The sequence below is a fragment of the Tachysurus fulvidraco genome, chromosome 7, assembly GCF_022655615.1.
Source record: "Tachysurus fulvidraco isolate hzauxx_2018 chromosome 7, HZAU_PFXX_2.0, whole genome shotgun sequence".
Classification (NCBI taxonomy): domain Eukaryota; kingdom Metazoa; phylum Chordata; class Actinopteri; order Siluriformes; family Bagridae; genus Tachysurus; species Tachysurus fulvidraco.
Genome location: NC_062524.1, coordinates 17,144 through 37,788, shown reverse-complemented (window position 1 = coordinate 37,788; position 20,645 = coordinate 17,144). Strand labels below are relative to the sequence as shown.

The window sequence follows — 20,645 nt, the reverse complement described above, 5'->3', positions numbered from 1 at the left end:
ACCCTGGAACCATATTTAGTTTGGATTATGTTCATTGTAGAGAAAGCTGCCTCACAGTTGTATGTAGAGCCAAACATGGTCAGGATGTATAGGGCAACTGTCCTCAGACCTGGGAAAGCTGTCTCAGGGACGCTGTCTTCAGCTTGAGTGGAAATGTTTGTTTAAAGCCTTTATGTTTTGTCTCATAATGGTGTTTCACATTGTCACTTTTAATAAGTGCCACTGTTTATGTACATATGAGGTATGAACAGAAATCACTCGTCTGTTTCTCCCTTTATTTTCTACATGTATCACTATCTTTCTTTCCTGTGTAACTTTACTCTAATTCTCTCTCATCTGTCTCGCACTGTTGAGTCGCAGTGTTTACTTCAGGAATGCACAGATTTGATTTAACTCGCATGCAATTGGTCTATGCGTTTCCACTACCACTACCGTAAAGATTGCAAAAGCTGCGCGGGTAAAAATAGAAGCGCTTCGTCAAGTTTTAAATCAAAACCTTTTGTTTTGGCTCTAGGTCCGGATTGGACAGCTTCTGGGTCAGGACTCGGACGGCGGTCCGCCTGTTAGTGACCTTATGTTATAGATAAAGGCTGAGTGCGCGTGCACGCTGCGCGTACCTGTGCTTCTCCAGTCAGATAAAGCAGACAGCTGAAGACGCACTTTTGAAAGACTACAACGCACGCGCGTAAAAAGCAAAGTACAAAAATCTTGTATCAACTGATAAATAATTTTCTCGTTTTTTTAAAGTAAAAATTATACTTATAGTTTTATGGTGGCTGAGATTACACACAGGGGCTGGAGACACCCCAAAGAAGGGCTAGAACTTCCCCTGTTCTCCCATCTTCCGCTATGCGCGCGCCATTATTCCGTTATAATGCTGTTAACTTCCTGCTTTCACTTTTGATTTCGGCTCCGGTCATGAAATGGCGTCGAGTAAAGGTGAGAATTAATTACACGCAAACGTCCTAAATGTCGAACTAATCTTAAGTAACTTTGGGGTTTTTAGCGTTCTGTAGCTTAGTTTAATGACTTAGTTTAGTGATTTCAGTTCTAACCTGTGGCCTGTAACGCCTTTATAATAGTGATGGCCAGTCCGTGAACGAATCGTTCTTTTGAACCGGTTCTTTTTAGTGAACTGGATGAACCGGTTCACCAAATCGGACTGATTCGTTCTAAACAGCATCTTGAGTCAGCGCTGATCCACAAGTTACTAAAGTTACACACTTTCAGTCGTCTGACAGTCGGTCCGACTCTAAATAAACTAATATCCCGGAGTTATATGTAACTACTGTACACTGAACTGACATGTTGTGCTGAGAGAACTGTGAGCGCGACCTGTTGATACTGCGCATGCGTGAATTACTGAACCGATACAGCGAATCATCAGTACACTGAACCGATACAGCGAATCATCAGTACACTGAACCGATACAGCGAATCATCAGTACACTGAACCGATACAGCGAATCATCAGTACACTGAACCGATACAGCGAATCATCAGTACACTGAACCGATACAGCGAATCATCAGTACACTGAACTGAGAACTGTTTCGGACGCGTCCGACATACTGTTGATGCTGCGCATGCGTGAACCTTCAGAGCAAATTATACATATTGGGATATGCATAGTAACTAGTCATAGGCTATTAAACATTTTATATTAAAAATCATTGTATGTCACTCAATATATGTCAGTTAATTTGACTATTGACTGTTGTGCAGTTTAGTCTGTATTTTTATATGCCGCTTTTTGTAAGTTGATGAAGATTAGTTTATTAACTTTATATCTTTAAGACAAGTAAAACATCCACGTTTGCACATAAATGCCTTTACTGCGTGTTTTAGTTAAAAAACTTAAATGTAAGAAACGTATTTAACTAAAGTTATGATTACAAAGAACTTTTTGAATGTTTTAAATTGATTGTATTAATATCTGCCGGCAGCGGGATAATGGAATTTGAGTCATTACGTCATTGTGAATGACGTCATTATGTCAGGACGTAAAAGAACTGGTGAACTGGATTTTTTAACTGGTTCATTGAATCGAACTGTCCGAAAGAACCGGTTGGCGGAAAAGAACCGAACTTCCCATCACTACTTTATAAGCGGTTATAAACACAGTATATTATTACTGACGTGATGGACACTGGATAATGATGATACAATATCATCAGTGTTCGCTCTAGATTCCGGGAGATTGTACTAATTTGCGGGCATCAGGGAGCCACTATCAATATGCGGGAGACTCCCGGAACATCCGATGTCTGTAAACTATAGAAAATACAACAGCACAAACTGAGAAAATGAACAGATCATGAATGTGAAATGTGTGTGAGTATTCTTACAAATATGTAGATCCAGTATTCTCACAGATATGTCAAAGGGATACAAATCTTACAACTTAGATATACATGTCTCTTTTCCACCGGAAAGAACCGGGTGCTGGTTCAGAGTTAGTGCTGGTGCTGGTTCAAAGTCGGTTCCAGTGGAGAACCTTCTAAGAACCGGTTTGCCTTTCCACCGGCTAGAGAGCATCACAGCGCCGAGTGTGATGTCACTGTATACGTGTCACGTGTCCCAGCGACATTAGCGCAGCAGCGACAAACACAAACACAACAACAACAATTAGCGGATGTTGCTTTACTGTTAATGCTCATGACTTTGTGAACCTACATTAACACCCAAACGTGGTGAATAAAACATGTACGTGCGGCTCTGTGTAATCTGTATAAACGGAGGTTGTGATCGAGAAAGTACATAACGTTATTTTATCATTAACACAGAAAAAAGTTAGCCTTAGCATGTAGCTACCTACTATCATGTGTGCTGATAATGTATTTTATCGCGGTAAAGTAAAAGTGTATTAAACATTAGTATACTTAAGGTACATTATCAAATGCGCTAACAGTAGCCCCGCCCACAGCCCCGCCCCAAGCGGTTCTTAAGTCTAGACTAGCGACGTTTTGGTGCTACTTAAGAACCACTTTTCCTGGTTCAGAACTGGTGCTTTGGCGGTCGAAACAGAAAGAACTGGTTCTAAATTAGGCTCCGAACCTGCACTCGAACTGCCTCGGGGGTAAAGGAGCATTTAATATACCTTGTAATGTAACATGCCTTGTAACATTTAACATTTAAGCATAAAATTTTATACCAATGTTTTTTAATTGTATTTATTAGAATTAAATATTTTATTTGTATTTTTGTTGTTTTTTTTAGTTTGTCTGACTGTAGACACCACACATTTCAAAATTGTGCTGCTTGGTAGAGAAAAGAAAGTAAAGGCCTCAATATCTAAACAATTAAGTGGTAAAAACACTTCACCAGACCAGACAGAATCCAGCTTGATGTGTGTAAAGCAGGAAAAAATTTGTGGACACCAGGTCACGCTGATGGAGCTGCCTGCTCTCTACAACACTACACTCTCAGAACAGGAAGTGATGCGTCAGACTCTACACTGTGTCTCTGCCTGTAATCCTGGAGTTGATGCTTTCTTCATCATTGTTCCTGAAGGTCTTCTCACTGATGATTTTAAAGCAGAAATAGAGATGTTTCAGAGGATCTTCAGCTCCAGAGTTAATGATCACACCATATTCATCATCACCCAGCAGTCACAAAAGAAAGACATAAATAAAGATCTTCAGGCTTTGATAAAGACATTTGGAGCACAATATATTTTATACAGCAGGGAAATAAATGCAGAAAATCTGCTCCCACATGTTAAAGACCTTCTTACTAAGAACAACAACCGTCAGTATACGATGGCCATGTACGCTGAAGCCCAGGTCGAAGCACAGCTGACATACAAACGTCAAATTCACAATCTGGAAGAACAAGTGACTGAATTCAAGAGAAACAGACCTACAACACAAGGTAAGGTAACATGTTTACTGATTTATTATTAATATAATAATAATAATAATAATAATAATAATAATAATAATAATAATAATAATAATAATAATAATAATAAAACATTATTTGAAACCCAAGTTTATCATCACTAAAAAGTTTACACTTTAACAGCATTTTGTTCCATCTGACCATTAGCATATCTGCTATAATTACATTTACTGGGTAACTGTACTCTTTACATGACTCTGGAGCAGTCAGATTAGAACAACAATGATATTATTTTATAATATAACTCTATTATGTGTAGTCACATATGAGTCAGTACTCAGATCAGTGATTCTTCTTATTTGTACAGATTTATCAAAAAGCCCTGAGACACTCAGAATTGTGCTGTTGGGGAAGACTGGAGTTGGGAAGAGCGCAACAGGAAACACCATCCTGGGGAAAGACGTATTTAATGAAGACCTGTCTGATGAATCAGTAACCAGTGTGTGTCAGAAAGAGACAGCAGAGGTCAATGGGAGACAGATTACTGTGATCGACACTCCAGGACTGTTCGACACTTATATTGATAATGAAGAGATCAGGAAAGAGATTGTTAAATGTATCTCAATGGTATCACCTGGTCCTCATGCGTTCCTGCTGACACTGAAAATAGGACAACGCTTTACACCAGAGGAGAGAGAGACAGTGGAAATCATTGAGAAGACTTTTGGTGAGAAATCTAGAATGTACACGATTGTGCTCTTTACTGGAGGTGATTTGCTAAAACAAAAGACAATTGAACATTATGTGGAAAAAGCTGGGGTTAATTTAAGGACACTTGTGTCTGACTGTGGGAACAGATATCATGCTTTTAACAACAATGAAACAAACAGCAACGACCAGGTCCTGATTCTACTGAATAAGATTGATGACATGGTGGCAGTGAATGGAGGAAGCTACTACACCAATGAGATGTTCCAGCAGGTCGAAATGCAGAAGCAAGCAGAACTACAAGGGAAGATATTGAAGGAAATGGAGGAGCAAATGAAGAGAGAGAGAGAAGAACTGGAAGATAAACACAAACAAGAGACAGAAAGACTGAACTGTATTATACAAGCAGAAAAACAACACCATCAATGGATATTGGAAATGTTGAAGGAAAGGGAAAGTGATCTAGAAGACAGAAATGTGGAGCTGAATAAAACAAAAGAATCTCTAAATCAAGCAAAACAGAGAATACTTAATAAAGAGCAGAACTATAAGTTAAGTATGGAGTTGTGCAAGAAGAAAGAATGTGATCTAGAAAAAATATTAATTACCAAAACTGAGGAGCTGCAAAAATTGAAAGAAACTCTTGGTCAAGAAAGACAGAAATTAAAGAATATAGAACACACGTATAAGATGAATATGGAATTGTGCAAGAAGAAAGAAACCGATCTTGAAGACAAATTAAATACCAAAACTGAGGAGCTGCAAAAAATGAAAGAAACTCTTGGTCAAGAAAGACAGAAAACTTTAACAGTCTCAGACCAGCTTCACCGCCATATAGAAGAAAGTAAAATAAAGGATCAACGTGACCAAATGATAAAAGCAGAGGAGGAGAAACAGCGAAGAGCTTTAGAGGACAAAATAAAAGAGTCAGTGGAAATAAATAATCAGCTCAATTTTAAACTGCATGAAGAAGAAAAGATGAGAAAGAAAGCACAAAATTTGTATTACAAAATCATGGAAGAAAGCGCACACCTCAAGTGGCAGAAAGACCAGACTGGTCAAGAAAGAATGGATGAAATTCAGGAAATGAAGAAATGCTGCTCCGAAACAGTCCCAAAAAAGGTAAATAGATCACTTAACATTTCACATTTCTCAACATCCATCAAAAGACACTTATTTATTTCTGTCTGGTGTTCAGAATCTGGTGCTAACTGGTTTACTGTGAGTGTCAATTAGAGACAAATAACATCTCATTCAATTTTAGTTTAAAATCTGTTTTCTCCATGAAGTTAAAATAGATAGTTTATACAGATCTACTATAACATTCTATCTATCTATCTATCTATCTATCTATCTATCTATCTATCTATCTATCTATCTATCTATCTATCTATCTATCTATCTATCTATCTACTGTATCTATGGTCTTGCCAGAGTATTCTGACCCCTGGCCAGTTCTGACCATTATGACCATTACAATTATGGTACATTGAAATTCCATGTTGTTTGATATTGTATTTAAAAACAGAAAAAAATAAATTGTTGTAAAGTGACTTTGGATTAAAATATTAATATTTGTAAGAAAAATTAAGTGTCTGATGGTTGTAATCATAAACACTAGTGTGAACATAGACAACAACAGGCACAGGGAACTTTTCTGTTTGAAGACACAAGCTATATAACTCCCCAGTGCATGGTCCCTCACAGACCTGGGAGTAATTCCTTTAACAACATCAAAGAATAGGAATTACAATTACAATTCAGAAAGCTTATTATGGCAGAAGCATTCTCTTTGTGTTTGGGAGAGCACAGGTGGCTCTCAAGGGACTTATAACTCTCATGCCTGTGCCTCATGACTTGCGTTCTGCATCTGCTAACTTAGATCATGGTGCTTGCAGGTCAAGTTAACAAGCTGGAACATGAGACAGGTGAACCCTGTTCTCTTATCTGCTTTCCCAATTTGCATATATCCACTTTAGATTCAGGAGCTTGTGCTGCGATTGCTCCTGAAATGAACAAGAATATAATGTTTTTCCCCAAACCTCCACGCTGAGCTGTCAAAGTCCTGGGGTAATCCATATTTAACCCATTTGTTCTCCCTTGCCACCTAGATCATGTGGCTCACAGGTCAAGTGTAAGAATGAGGCAGAGAGATCCATTTACAGAACAGCAAATTTAATAAATAACCTCACTGATGAACGACTGGAAGAATGTGGGCGCGTTAGTTAACCCATATGGCATTAGTAATGTCAGAGTGTAGAATTGGACCCAAATGCAGAGCATAGATGACTAAACACAATGAGAGACTTTAATGAAGGTAGATCCAAATGCAGAGGCAGGAATATGTGAGCAGACAGTCATTAGCACTAAGCACAACAGGAAAATAATCCAGCAAGAGGATTCTAAGGCAAGCAACCTAAACTAGATTTGTAAAGTTCGTCACGACAAACTTTGATATTGGCTTTGACGAACCAAGTATTCGCAAAGGCCAGTGCTTTTTGAAGGCAAGTGGACATAAACTTGTGAAATCTAGTGGAGCGCTAGGATGCCAAAACATTTGGAGGCAAGTGGAGACGAGCATGTGACGTCAAAACGCAATATGACGCAATTCCCTTCCTTAGGCTGAGTGTTTTGATATGCCACATGAACATGTTGTGCAATTTTTTATTTTCACATGACATCATGTGACATCATCAGAATACCTGTGAGGAAGTTCCCCTCATTGTTCAGAGTGTTTTGATATGTCACACGTTCATGTTGTAAAAAGTTATTTGATTTAGCATATTTTGTGGGCGGGGCTGCAGGACAACCCAAAAGGCCAGTCGGTACACCGATGTAAACCTTTGTACAGAGTCTCACCCTAAAGGAGCCGGCCGAGTTTGGTGTAGAGAGTTCGAAAGCTTGCTGAGTTATAAACCTCCAAATTTATAATGGGAGTCTGTGGGAAAAAAGGCCACTTTGAGACCCGGTACCTGAAGTACCGGTACTCGGATCGCTTAGAAAAGTAACAGCAACAAACTCAGAACAGGTTCTACAACATATCCGAATTTGGTGCATGTGGCTCGAAAGTCCTAGGAGGAGTTACTGTTGATATATTTTTGTCTAAGCTTGGTATATAAAATATAAAAATATATATATTTGTGACGAGAAAATAATGAGGGAAAAATGATATGTTTGTGATGACGCGGAAAGCGTGGTTCGCCCCGTGGGGCCTAAGCTCCCCAAATTGTGGGACTGTAGCTCTACCAGGCAGGCAGGAAAGAAATAGCAGAGGAAGAGCACAGAAGTGTTTAACCTCTCGCTCTATGGGGAATTACCTCTCGGAGCGATGTGCGATGTGGTGTTCTTCACAAGAGATCTGTATGCGGCCATTTTGCATAGGCTCTTCTCTTTCTACTCAAGGAAAGGCGAAATGTGTAAGTATTCTGTAAGGATAAGGCAGAGAGTTCCATTTGCAGAACAGCATATTTAATAAATAACTAGGAAAACAAATCCAAGATGCAAAATCCAGAACAGTAATAAACAGATGACATACACATGAAAGGCAAAAATATTGTAGAAATACAAAGGCCTGGTATGCAGATACTTCACAACAGTGCTGGCATGGCCTCGGCATTTATCTCCATAATCCCAGAAAGGGGTTTTGTCTGGCTGTTGCATTGTGTTAGCGGAGGAGGAATATTATAGTAAAACTATTAGACAAACGACCTATTATCCTATTTACTGACTAACAAATCCCCACTAAACCTTTGAGAGATCATGCTGCAATTTCTCATGACCTGAAGGACATAATGTTGTCACCATCAAGAGCTTGACTTGGGAGATGAGGAGCAAATATCAGTCAAAAAATTACTGCCAATTACTGTTTGTTTCAGGATATTCTTTCTCTTTAGATCAACAGTATAGATTCTGTTAGTTAATAAGTACATATGTCATTTTTTCCCCAGAGTATAGAAGCATGCAGTTGGTAGTGAAATAGTACGAGAAGTTTTAATGTAATTTTCTTTTTTTCCCCAGGAAGAAGAAATTAAAGCACTTATGGACAGACTTAACCTTATGGATTGGCAACAAGAATGTTTGAAAAGTTCCAACTGCCTTGAAATAACTAAATCCTCACTAAACTACCAAAATCCTGAGATTAATGTGGCCCAAGTCTTTCTAAAGCGGCTACTAACAGTGAATTACAATGCAAGATACTGCATTAAAAAGGAAACCAAAAAACTCTCAGGAAATACTGAAAAGACAGAAATTGAGCTCCACCCCATGGATGTCCAGATGGCGGTGTTCTACAGCTCTGATCATTTCCTAAAGCAGCTAATAGTGACTAAACTAGCTCAGTGTCAGTACGCTCTGCCTCTGCTGGTGCCCAATCTCCTCACCAGAGAGATCGAGTTTCCTCTCTGGACCTTTCGCAAAGTCAAGAAGAGCTGGAGGACTAAAACCTCCACTAGTGAGGACAAAATGATTGTTGAGACAGAAACTCCAATGGTGGCTTTCTTTAGGTTTGGTTCTGTATCTTCATCTAAGTCTCAGCTGATTAACAGCTTGATCAATGAAAAGCATCACACATTCTTCCACAGACACTGTGCAGGCAGCAGGAGAAACCAGTTACTGATGGATGGAGTGGTGGAGATTGCTTGGTACTGCCCATCAGGGAAGGAGACTGATCATTTTCCTGACTGTGTGGCGTTCTGTAATCTTCATGGTGAAGCTGGAGCTCATGTAACACAGCATGATATTTTAACAACGATGTCCTCTCTGAATGTTGTCTTTATACCTGATTTTGGTCAGAAAAATCACTACAAGGGATTAGTGAAACGGCTCTTTAGCTCCCCAAAGCCTCTGATTTGTGTTCTGACAGATGATGATTCTCCTGTAACTGAGCTGCTAAAGGGGAAGTTCAGTGTTGGATTAAAGGACAGAAATCGGCATGATGTATGTGAAGAACTGAAAGGAACTATCAGAGACTGTCTATCAGAAAAGTCAAACAGCTTTAAACTAGAGGATCTGGCCAAAGACACACAGGTCAGAGTGGATGAAGATAATGGATTCTGTAAGAAAGGAAAGGAAGCTGCCTTCAAGATAATGTCTCTGCTGAAGAATAATGACCAGTCCTTACACAAAGAAACAAGTCTACCATGTCAGGGGCAACTGTGGCATGACTGGTGTAAGAGGAACAAAGATCTACACCGACCTCATGGACACAACATAGACAAGTACACAAGTGAAAAAAACAAGGAAATGGATAAAATCCGGGAACAGCAGCAAAAACATGGTCTTAGCAAATTCATGAACTGCTTTATCAAAGGACTGAATTCTGAGGAAGCTGACGAGAAACTGTATTTCCTGAAATGGGTTGAAATCCTTCTGAACAATTTCACTGTAAAACGTCTCTCCACCTTACATCAGGAGTATGATGAAACATGGTCAAAAATGTCAGAAGTAAAGAAATCTCATGATATAGCAGGTCAACTGGAAACTAGAAAAAAGCTTGAGGAACTGTCAGAGCAGCTGAAGTCTGCTTCTTTTGGTTTAGAACATATACTCAGGGAGATGGGGCAGATATATGAGTCAAATCAGTCTGTAAAAAAAACAGAAATGAAGCAAAAAGCAAATGTTCCTCTATTTCCTGCTCTTGCAGCTGAACTCATTCTTTCAGGATATCCACTGGAGCTGATGGATGGAGATGCTTCTCATGTTCCTCTGATCTGGGTTTCAGCAGTTCTAGATGAACTTGTGAAGGTCCTGGGGGATCAGAGAGTGTTTGTGCTGTCAGTTTTGGGGATTCAGAGCTCTGGGAAATCCACCATGCTGAATGCCATGTTTGGACTCCAGTTTGCTGTCAGTGCTGGAAGGTGCACCAGAGGAGCCTTCATGCAGCTGGTCAGAGTGTCGGAGGAGATGAAGGAAGAGCTGAAGTTTGACTACATTCTAGTTGTAGATACTGAAGGACTTCGAGCGCTTGAGCTCGCAGGAACATCCACTCAACATCATGACAATGAACTCGCCACATTCGTTGTTGGTCTTGGAAACCTGACCTTGATCAATATCTTTGGTGAGAACCCTGCTGAGATGCAGGACATCCTCCAGATTGTTGTTCAGGCCTTCCTGAGGATGAAGAAGGTCCGACTCAATCCCAGCTGTGTGTTTGTCCACCAGAATGTTCCAGATGTTACAGCCAGACAGAAAAACATGGAGGGACAGAGAAAATTACAAGATAATCTGAATAGAATGACCAAGCTGGCTGGTGAGGAGGAATCCTATGAAGCAGAACATTTTAGTGACGTCATCGCATTTGACATAAAAAACGATGTGAGATACTTTGCACAGCTGTGGGAGGGAAGCCCACCCATGGCTCCTCAAAACCCATTATACACTGAACATGTGGAAGAGCTGAAGAAGACAATACTGTCCAAAGCCAAAGAAAGTCCTACTGTAACACTGACACAGTTTAAATCACGGATTAAAGATCTCTGGCAAGCACTTCTGTGTGAAAACTTTGTGTTCAGTTTCAGAAACACACTGGAGATCGCAGAATACAGAAAACTGGAGGAGAAATATGGGACATGGACCTGGGATCTCAGGAAATCTATACTCGATATACAAGACAAACTACACACCAGCATCAACAACAAACAGCAGTGCACAGTTGAGAGACAGGAAATTATAGATAAAATGAGAGAAACATTTAATAATGTGACCGAATCAGTGCGATGTTACTTTGAGGAAAATGAATATGGGAGAGACATCATTCAGCAATGGAGAGGAATGTTTGAGCAAAGGCTTCAAAATCTGCATGATGAACTTGTGACACAAACAGTGAGAGAGCTGCGTGAGATCATTTACCAAAAGCAAACCTGCAAAAACCTGGAAGATCAGAAATCTCAGTATGAGGCAGAACTTTTTAAAAAGAGCAAAGAGCTGGCATTGGAACTGAAAAGGGGTGAAAAGAAACTGGATGAAAAGCAGCTGAAAGAACATTTTGATTTATTGTGGAAAAAGTGGGTCTCTGAACTGACTGCAAAGCTGACTAGGACACAAGTGAACATAGCAGAAGATATAACACAAATACTGTGTGAACACTATGAAAGAAAACTTCTGTCTGAGAGGAAACCTGAAAAGTATGAGAACATAAGTGTGCAGGGTGATTATAAGAAATATATAACACATGGGAAAAAGTGGAAAGCTGTTACAGATTGGTTTTTACATTTACCACCTGAGAGCGAAGACTCTATAAGGCAACTGATCCTTAAAGTCATTGAGCAAACTAAAGACCTGATTAAATCAAAACCAGTTGCAAAGACGGGCTACAAACCTGCCTACATTCAAGAGATCGTTGTACTGGTAAGAAAAGCTGTGGCTGAACATCAGTCTCCAAATTATGAGTTGAACAAAAAGTTCTCACTGGATCTCTCTCTGAATGTGTGTGACATTGCGAAAGCAGAGTTTGAAAAGCAACACAAGAAATTTGAGGAGAGTTTTGATCCATTAATCTATCTAGAGAAAATGAAACCAGAATACTACAGTGTTTTTCAGAAATCCTGTGAAGGTGCCACATCTACAGCAGTATTTGGAGGATTAATCTGTAGACAGCTTGGAGACTCGATCCTACAGAGTGTGTACAACGGTGCTGAAAATTATCTGGCTGGTGAAATGAAGACAAACTGTCCAGAACTTAATGGAAACAGGACAAACCTGGAGAAACACATTCTCAGATCACTTGCTGAAGAGCAGAACTTTGAAAAGTTTATGAGCTACATCTTGACACCTAAGGAACATTTTGAGAGCTTCATTAAAGATGTTGTAAAAGTTTTCATGACTAAAGAAAACCCCAGAGTTCTTAATCACATTAAAGTAATTCTTCAACACAAACAGAAGTGTGTAATCACTGCAGCAGAAACTGCAACTCAGGAAGTGATAAAGATCAAAGGAGATGCAAACATCTGGCTGGAAAAATTCTCCAGTGGTCTGAAAGTTGATGTTGAATACAATACAGAACATCTCCGTGGAAGTAACTGTAAAGACATCAGTGATTTTCAGCTGCTTTCAGATGTAGTGAGAAAAGAAATCTCCCTCATTACTGAAGAGCTGAACAGGAAGTTAAACAGCATGTCTGATCTTAAAATGGAGAAGTTCAGGAAGAGTCCAGATAAGATTCTGACTGAACACCTCTGTAGATGCTGCTGGGTTCAGTGTCCATTCTGTAAAGCCATCTGTACCAACACAATAGAGGGACATGATGGAGATCACAGTGTCCCCTTCCACAGGGTAGATGGTATCAGTGGGTGGTATTACAGAGGAACAACAAATCTCGCCACTGGTTTCTGCACAACAAATGTACAAAGTAATAAAGGTTTCTACCCAAGTCATAATAATGAAGTGTGCATTCCTTACAAATCATACAGAGACGCAGGAGGAGTCTATAAGAAATGGAGCATCACCCAAGACCTATCTGAGCTGCCATACTGGAGGTGGTTTGTGTGTACATTCCAGAAGGATTTGGAAAACCATTATAAAAAAACATTCCAGGGAAGTGGAGAAATCCCTGAAGGATGGAGAACGTGCACAAAGGAACATGCTCTTGAGAGTTTGGATAAATACAAGTAATTAAACATGAACTGATTCTGTGTCATCTAGAAAGAACAAATCTCAGTAATGAACCTGCTGCTGAAGATACAGTGAGAATTTAACTTTCTCTGGTATGCCACATTACACTGTAATGATCAGATCTGTTATTAAGCAGCTCATTAACAATGACTTATATAACAGTTTTATTATTAGTTCATTATTCAATCTCAGTAGACTACAGAGGGAAGTCCGGACTGCTGAGCGAATCATTGGCACAACTCTCCCCACTCTCCAAGACCTGTACTCCTCCAGAGTGTGCAAAGGGAAAAGAAAATCACCCTGGACCCCTCACATCCAGCACACTCACCCTGGACCCCTCACATCCAGCACACTCACTCTGGACCCCTCACATCCAGCACACTCACTCTGGACCCCTCACATCCAGCACACACACTCACTCTGGACCCCTCACATCCAGCACACTCACTCTGGACCCCTCACATCCAGCACACTCACTCTGGACCCCTCACATCCAGCACACACACTCACTCTGGACCCCTCACATCCAGCACACTCCCTCACTCTGGACCCCTCACATCCAGCACACACACTCACTCTGGACCCCTCACATCCAGCACACTCACTCTGGACCCCTCACATCCAGCACACACACTCACTCTGGACCCCCCACATCCAGCACACTCACTCACTCTGAGCCCTATTCTTACATGTAATTAATCAAAGATTTAATTTGGTTTACTTGACAGTTTTTGAGGTGAAAGTTATGTTATTAATGATTTAGACTAATGTATAATTATAATTAGTAACATCAACTGATTACAGTAGAAACAGCTTTTAATTAGAAATGTTATTACATAAATACTTTGATTAATGTTGCTTTTAATCTAATTCAGAAATTTTTCTATAACAACTGAAATGTAAACATCATACTCTTTAATGAAATATATAAATATTAAAATCAAGCAGATTTTGATTAAAGCTATGTGATTAACTCATAAAATCTTTTTTTGTGTGTGTGTGTCCAGATTAAACATCACAAATGTCCTCACTGTTCTCATATCTACTAAAATCAAACATCACATCCACCAGACACTAACTAATAAACTCAGTAACAAATCTACTGAGAACTTTATAGAATATATTTCTTTGTTCTTATATAGTTCTAACAAAGGATCCTCTTCAAGTTCTTCTACCTAATCTATTGTTTGAATCTATTGTTTAGATGGAGTCAGACTTAGACCTTCTTGTCTTTTCAGGGTCGTCACAATGGGACTCCTTGTTTTTATTAAAAGCAGTTGTAATACAGATTAATGTATGTGATGTATGTAAAGTAAAATAAAAAAAATACAAATAAAAACGCCTTCAAATAATTAAACAATGTTAGAATAAGTAAAAGTAATTAAAATGCAAAGATTATAACAAACCAAGAAACACTCTCACAGTGTTATAACTAACTACTGTAAGTCCTTCACCCACGTGCGTTGTGGTTTCCCTTTAAGGGCTACAGATATCATCAGCGACATTATCAGCAGTATCCCAAGAGCACTGACTTTTTAAGAGAGCCTTCATATAACATACTCAGCACCTCTTATCTTTTAACAACACAAACAATATTATTATGTACATATTTTAAAAGCAAAGTTTAAGAAAATAAAATAAAGAAAACAATCACTTTAATATTCTTGATCTTGATCCATTCTTCATTTCTGTCTCGGTTCAGAGTCTGATACTTTTTCATCCATTGATTTCATTCAATCACCAGTTGTATTATTTCTTCTGCTTTTTCTATTCTCTTCTTTTTTCTTCTATTTGTCTTTTTCTCCTAGCTCTATGTTTTCTGGTATTTGTGGCCTGAATCTCACTTTTCTTTTGTATGGGAATATGAGAGCAGGGTTTTGAAGTTGGACAGCATTGGTAAGGTTTATCCAAAGAGCATGAAGTTAACCATTCATTTCCTCCATCATCCATTCTATCTACTCCTACTAAAGGTCCCATTCTTACAACATGGTGTGTGTTACAGGTGTGTTACAGGTGTGTGTGTTACAGGTATGTTACAGGTGTGTGTGTGTTACAGGTGTGTGTGTGTGTGTGTGTGTGTGTTACAGGTCTGTGTTTCAGGTGTTACTAGTTTAGAAAACACAGTTCAATTACAAAAAGTGAGATTTTTAATTACATCATCCCTAAAATAATTGTTTAATGTTGTAAAATTCAGATATGTCCTCCATATTTATTTAATTCAAAAATACATATTTATTATTGTCATGTATTTTATTTTCCTAAATAAAATCTAGGAGTATTCTGTCAGGTGAGAAGATTATTAACCCTCAGTCCTGTAGAGATTCCCTCTACTTCACATCATAACTTTCTAACTTTCTCCCTTTTTGTGATATATATATATATATATATATATATATATATATATATATATATATATATATATATATATATATATATATATATATAAATAATTGGATTAAAGTTTAGAGCATCTAAATATAAACAAATCTAAATAATATAATCACTTCTTTAACTGTAATATTTTAAATAAAGGCTCCTCCTTATTATTGGTGATGACCAGCAGGTTATGATTCATGAGTCTAAAAGATTTATAACATTGTTATTTCTCTTTTATTGTAATAGACATTCAGGTTGACTCACTTCTGTATCATCTGCTATCTGATTTATAATAATCTGCTTCTCACCAATGAAATTCCTTTTAATCCACTGCTTGTAACTGCATTGTTAGAAATTCAGTAGAAGGTACAAGGATCTTTAAGATCTTTAAAATAAAGGACATCCTGGTCTAATGACCTAACAGACTTTTGGTAATATTCACTAAACCCAATATTTCTATGGAGCACAAAATCTTTTACTGTGTTTAAAAATGTTTTATAGCAAATGTGGATAATGAAGTAAATCCAGGACCAAGATCTAATATTGTTTGCACTTTTTTAATTCCTCATAAATCAGAACTTTATTAATAATCTGTTTAATCCAATAAAATATTGACTGAAATGTTGAACTCATTGTTTATTAAACAGTTATAATTTTTTTATTTTTCTTATTTTGGAATTAAAATAATAACCAGTTTAGCAGGAAGTGTCTCTTTTTAATAGTTTCTAAAAATATTAAAGAGAAAATGTCTCCACAGGAGACCTTCCTAATATAAATCATGATTAATCAGTTAGTTAAAAACCATTTACTACTTTTTAGTTAACTATTTTTGTGAGCTCAAGTGAGGACTATCTATGGCTTATAAAGCAGTTGTAAAGGAGATTAAAGACTCAGTAAACGTCTCAAGGAAACAAACACAGCTCAGAGATTCAGTACATAGAAATATTTATTACAAAATATAAACATGGGACTGAACAACTTTATATTTCAGATAAAAATACAAAAATAAAACTTGTATAAAAATCTCATAAAAATGAACAAAAATGAACAAAATAAGATAAAAGGAGAATATTAACAAAATATTAGTACAGTGAGTCACAAAAAAGTGCAAAACAACAAATCTGTAAACCTTCAGAAAATATAACTGCAGTGATGTGAAATAAAACCTCAGAAATCTGATATAAATATACATTTCTTCAGTATAAACAGTGTCAAAATTGAGCTACCTCAATGTGAACTTTTAAACAGTACAGAACAGCATATTGTGTGTGTTTTGGGTCACTGTACACTGTACTTCAGATTCAGCGTGAAAACTTCACTTTTGTTTTAATGGCAGCAGCTTTCCAGAAGCCTTTAGGGCTGTGACTTTATCTGCTATAACTGGATCTGCAGTTCAGTTCCCACTAAAGATTTAAAAAATGAAGAAGTTATGTCATAATCAGTTAAACATTATTCCTATACATGATCACACACACACACACACACACACACACACACACACACACACACACACACACACACGCACACACACAGAGTGAGCTATTCTACAGATTATTCTGTAGGGGGGGGGGATACGAGGAGGCCTCATATTAACAAAGTGAAACTAAATGTTAAGTTTTACATTAAACTGTTTTTATATTAATCCGATTAAGATTTAGATTTATTTCATTATAAATGTTTATTATTTTAAGGTTATAATTTATTTCTTTACCTGAACGCGACATTTTCTGACAAATCTCCGTGTCCGAGTCCGTCAGATCAGATCAGATCAGATCAGATCAGTTTACTTCCTGAATGAATCGCTCTGTGTGAATGAATCGCTCTGTGTAAATGAATCGCTCTGTGTAAATGAATCTTTAAGTGAATGAGTCGTTTGGGTGACTGAATCGTTCTCCTCCGTGTACTGAATCATATTGTTCTGTCTCTTTAGTCCTGCCGGGGTAGAGCAGGAGAAAGACTTTGGTTAGAAAAGATAATTCAGTCAAATCCTTTTTTTAATCTATTAATAAAAATAAAATGATTCCTCTAGAGAACAAATAAGTTTGTGATAATTATACATCACTATCAGAAACTCTTCAGGCTATTAAGAGTCTAAAAAATAATAAAAGTCCTAGTGATGGTTTAACCTCAGCATTATATAAGATGTTTGCTGACTTTTCCCCTTTCTTACTAAAACTATTTTAAGTAAGCTTTGATTTAGAAGAACTTCCACCTACAGTAACACAAGGAGTCATCACCTTAATACCCAAACCCAATAAACATAAAGAATGTCTAGAACGTTGGAGACCAATTACCCTCTTAAATAACAATTACAACATTTTAGCCCTTATTTTAGCAAAAAGAGTTTTCCTTAACTGAGTTTCTTAACTGCTTTCCTTAAAAAGAAATGTCCTTAACTGTATTACTGATGAATCACAGTCAGGTTTTATGGGAAAACGTCACATCACAAATAATAATATTAGTCCTAGATATCTTACAGATTACAAACATCTCGTCCTTAATGACAGTTACATGCTATTCTTAGACTTCTACAAAGCCTTTGATTCACTCGAACACAACTCCATATTTAAAGCTCGTACCAAATCTGTGTTTGGAGATTTATTTTGTAAAGCCATCAGGACTTTGTATAGAAATAATAATAGTGTTATTAAATTACAATTCAGAACCTCACCTGGATTTAATCTGTCACGCGGCGTAAGACGAGGCTGTCCTTTATCTCCATATTTATTTTTAGCTCTGCATATTTCCAGTAGTAATTTACAAGGTATTACGATTGACGATAGACACATTATTATTAACCAGCTGGCTGATGACAGCACTTTATTTTTGAATGATGCCTCTCAAGTTCCTTTAGCTTTAAGATTGATTTTGTAAGAATATAAAATGTGTAGTGTAAAAATAAGACGATGTTGAAGATCTTAATGAAGAACAAGAAGTTTATTCCAGCATAGCAGTGACAAAATACATGACGTACTTTGGGTTCATCTGTAAGAACCCCAAGCAAATCCTGCTCAAGCCTTATATACAGTTTTCACTTTTGGTAATTTAAATAAAGTTCCGCTTTGAATGTGTATTGAGTGTAAGAACTGAATGTCTCCCAAATGTCTTGGCTACAGCTTGTTGTCTAACTGATGGCTTTAAATGTTAACCCGGTGGGGTCTGACCATTTTGGGACACTGGCAGAGGTTCTGACATGCTCTTACATTTGGTCTTTTTTCAGTTATTTCAAAACATATTAATGGCTAATATCACATAACATTGTATTCAGCACAAACTGGGCTACAATATTATGTAAGTAAAATGTATGTACATGTTTGTATTTTTAAGTAAATGATGTTTATGTGTGGGTAGTAAAAAAAAGAAAAAGAAAAGATGCTGAAATAAGGCCAAGAAACACATACTAAACATTTATTCACACACAATATTCAATTCAATTCAATTCAATACAAGTTTATTTGTATAGCGCTTTTTACAATAGACATTGTCTCAGAGCAGCTTTACAGAACATAAACATAGAGCAGAAGGTAAACATAATTAATGATAAAGGAAATAACGAATAATAAAAGAAATAAGAATTTAACAGAATAAAAATTCTAGATTATTATTAGATGTATATAGTTCACAGTGTGTATGTATTTATTCCCCTATGAGCAAGTCTGAGGTGACTCAGGCAGCAGTGGCAAGGAAAAACTGCCTTAAATTGGTAAAGGAAGAAACCTTGAGAGGAACCGGACTCAAGGGGGAACCCATCCTCATATGGGTGACACTGGGGGTGTGATTGTAATATACAGTCAGATAAATGTTGTATTGGTGTAAGGTTCAAGGACTTCTGATCTCCTGAGTACCACAGAGTCTAACTGGAGATGTCTCAGGATTCTTAGAGTCGGCCTCGGCTCAGTGGACGTCCAAAGGCTTCGTCCCACAGAGGACGTCGGGAGCTGGTACAGTGTCTGGATGCCTCGGGATGGGTACAAAGAGAGAAGCAGTAGAAAGGGATTAACATATCTGCTGTTCATAAAAATGTGCTGGTCTGATGTACTGGTGCATGATATTATGGGATGTATTATGTGTACGCCTGACTAAAGAGATGAGTTTTTAATCTACATTTAAACTGGGAAAGTGTGTCTGAGCCCCGAACACTATCAGGAAGACTATTCCAAAGTTTGGGAGCTAAATAAGAAAACGCTCTACCACCTTTAGTAGACTTAGATATTCTGGGAACTAGCAGAAGTCCTGAGTTTTGTGATCTCAGAGAGCGTGAAGGATTGTAACGTGTTAGAAGACTAGTTAGATACATGGGAGCTAAACCATTAAGAGCCTTGTACGTAAGTAGCAGCAGTTTGTAATCAGTTCTAAACTTAACAGGTAGCCAGTGTAGAGATGATAACATTGGGGTTAAAGGTCATACTTTCTTGTCCTAGTGAGAACTCTGGCAGCTGCATTTTGTACTAACTGTAACCTATTTATTAAAGATGCAGGACAACCACCTAGTAATGCATTACAATAGTCCAGTCTAGAGGTCATGAAGGCATCAACTAGCTTCTCAGCATCAGATACAGACAGGATGTTTCTCAGCTTGGCAATGTTTCTAAGGTGGAAGAAGGCTGTTTTGGTAGTATGGGCGATATGATTTTTAAAAGACAAGTTACTGTCTAATATAACACAGAGGTCTTTCACTGTCGAGCTACTAGTAACAGTACATCCCTCTAAATGGGAGTTAAGTTGTGAGAGTTTCTGTGCACTGTTTTTTGGACCTTTGAGTAGTATTTTTGTCTTATCGGAGTTTAACAACAATAAAGTTCTCTACTCTTGTAGAGTTGATAATTTGCTACAAAAAGATGTGAAAACCATTTTACCCACTAATTCACATGAAACAATACATTGATTTAACTTTTGTAAGACAGTTTTTGTTGTGTAAAGGCAATATGCAAGGGAGGGTCAATGGTCATGAATATTGATGATTCACACCTGAGGAGACCCAACCCCCTAATGGCTTAGTCTGGATTGTGTTGACAAAAGAATGAATGTGGGGAGACTTAAAGAAAAAATCTTTTGCTTGTAGTTTAATAAAATAGTGTACAATGAAGTACAAAAGACTTAAGATTTTATTT

The 20,645-nt window shown here is 37.7% G+C and overlaps 1 protein-coding gene and 1 long non-coding RNA gene across 2 annotated transcripts in view; one reads left to right on the top strand and one right to left on the bottom strand.

Annotated features, from left to right (window-relative positions):
- LOC113653753 (interferon-induced very large GTPase 1-like) overlaps positions 1-13,336 on the top strand; it is an 859,689-nt gene extending 846,353 nt beyond the window's left edge. The window contains exons 12-13 of the mRNA XM_047816173.1: positions 4,495-5,673; positions 8,569-13,336. Of these exons, the coding sequence (XP_047672129.1) occupies positions 4,495-5,673; positions 8,569-13,158 (5,769 nt within the window). The 3' untranslated portion in view covers positions 13,159-13,336. The remainder of the gene's footprint in view (positions 1-4,494; positions 5,674-8,568) is intronic.
- Positions 13,337-16,467: 3,131 nt separating this feature from the next.
- Positions 16,468-17,361, bottom strand: LOC125145243. Its single transcript, XR_007143589.1, has 2 exons — positions 17,246-17,361; positions 16,468-16,937 (listed from the first exon to the last, which is right to left on the bottom strand). It is a non-coding gene; the product is annotated as an uncharacterized LOC125145243 (long non-coding RNA).
- Positions 17,362-20,645: the final 3,284 nt, after the last annotated feature.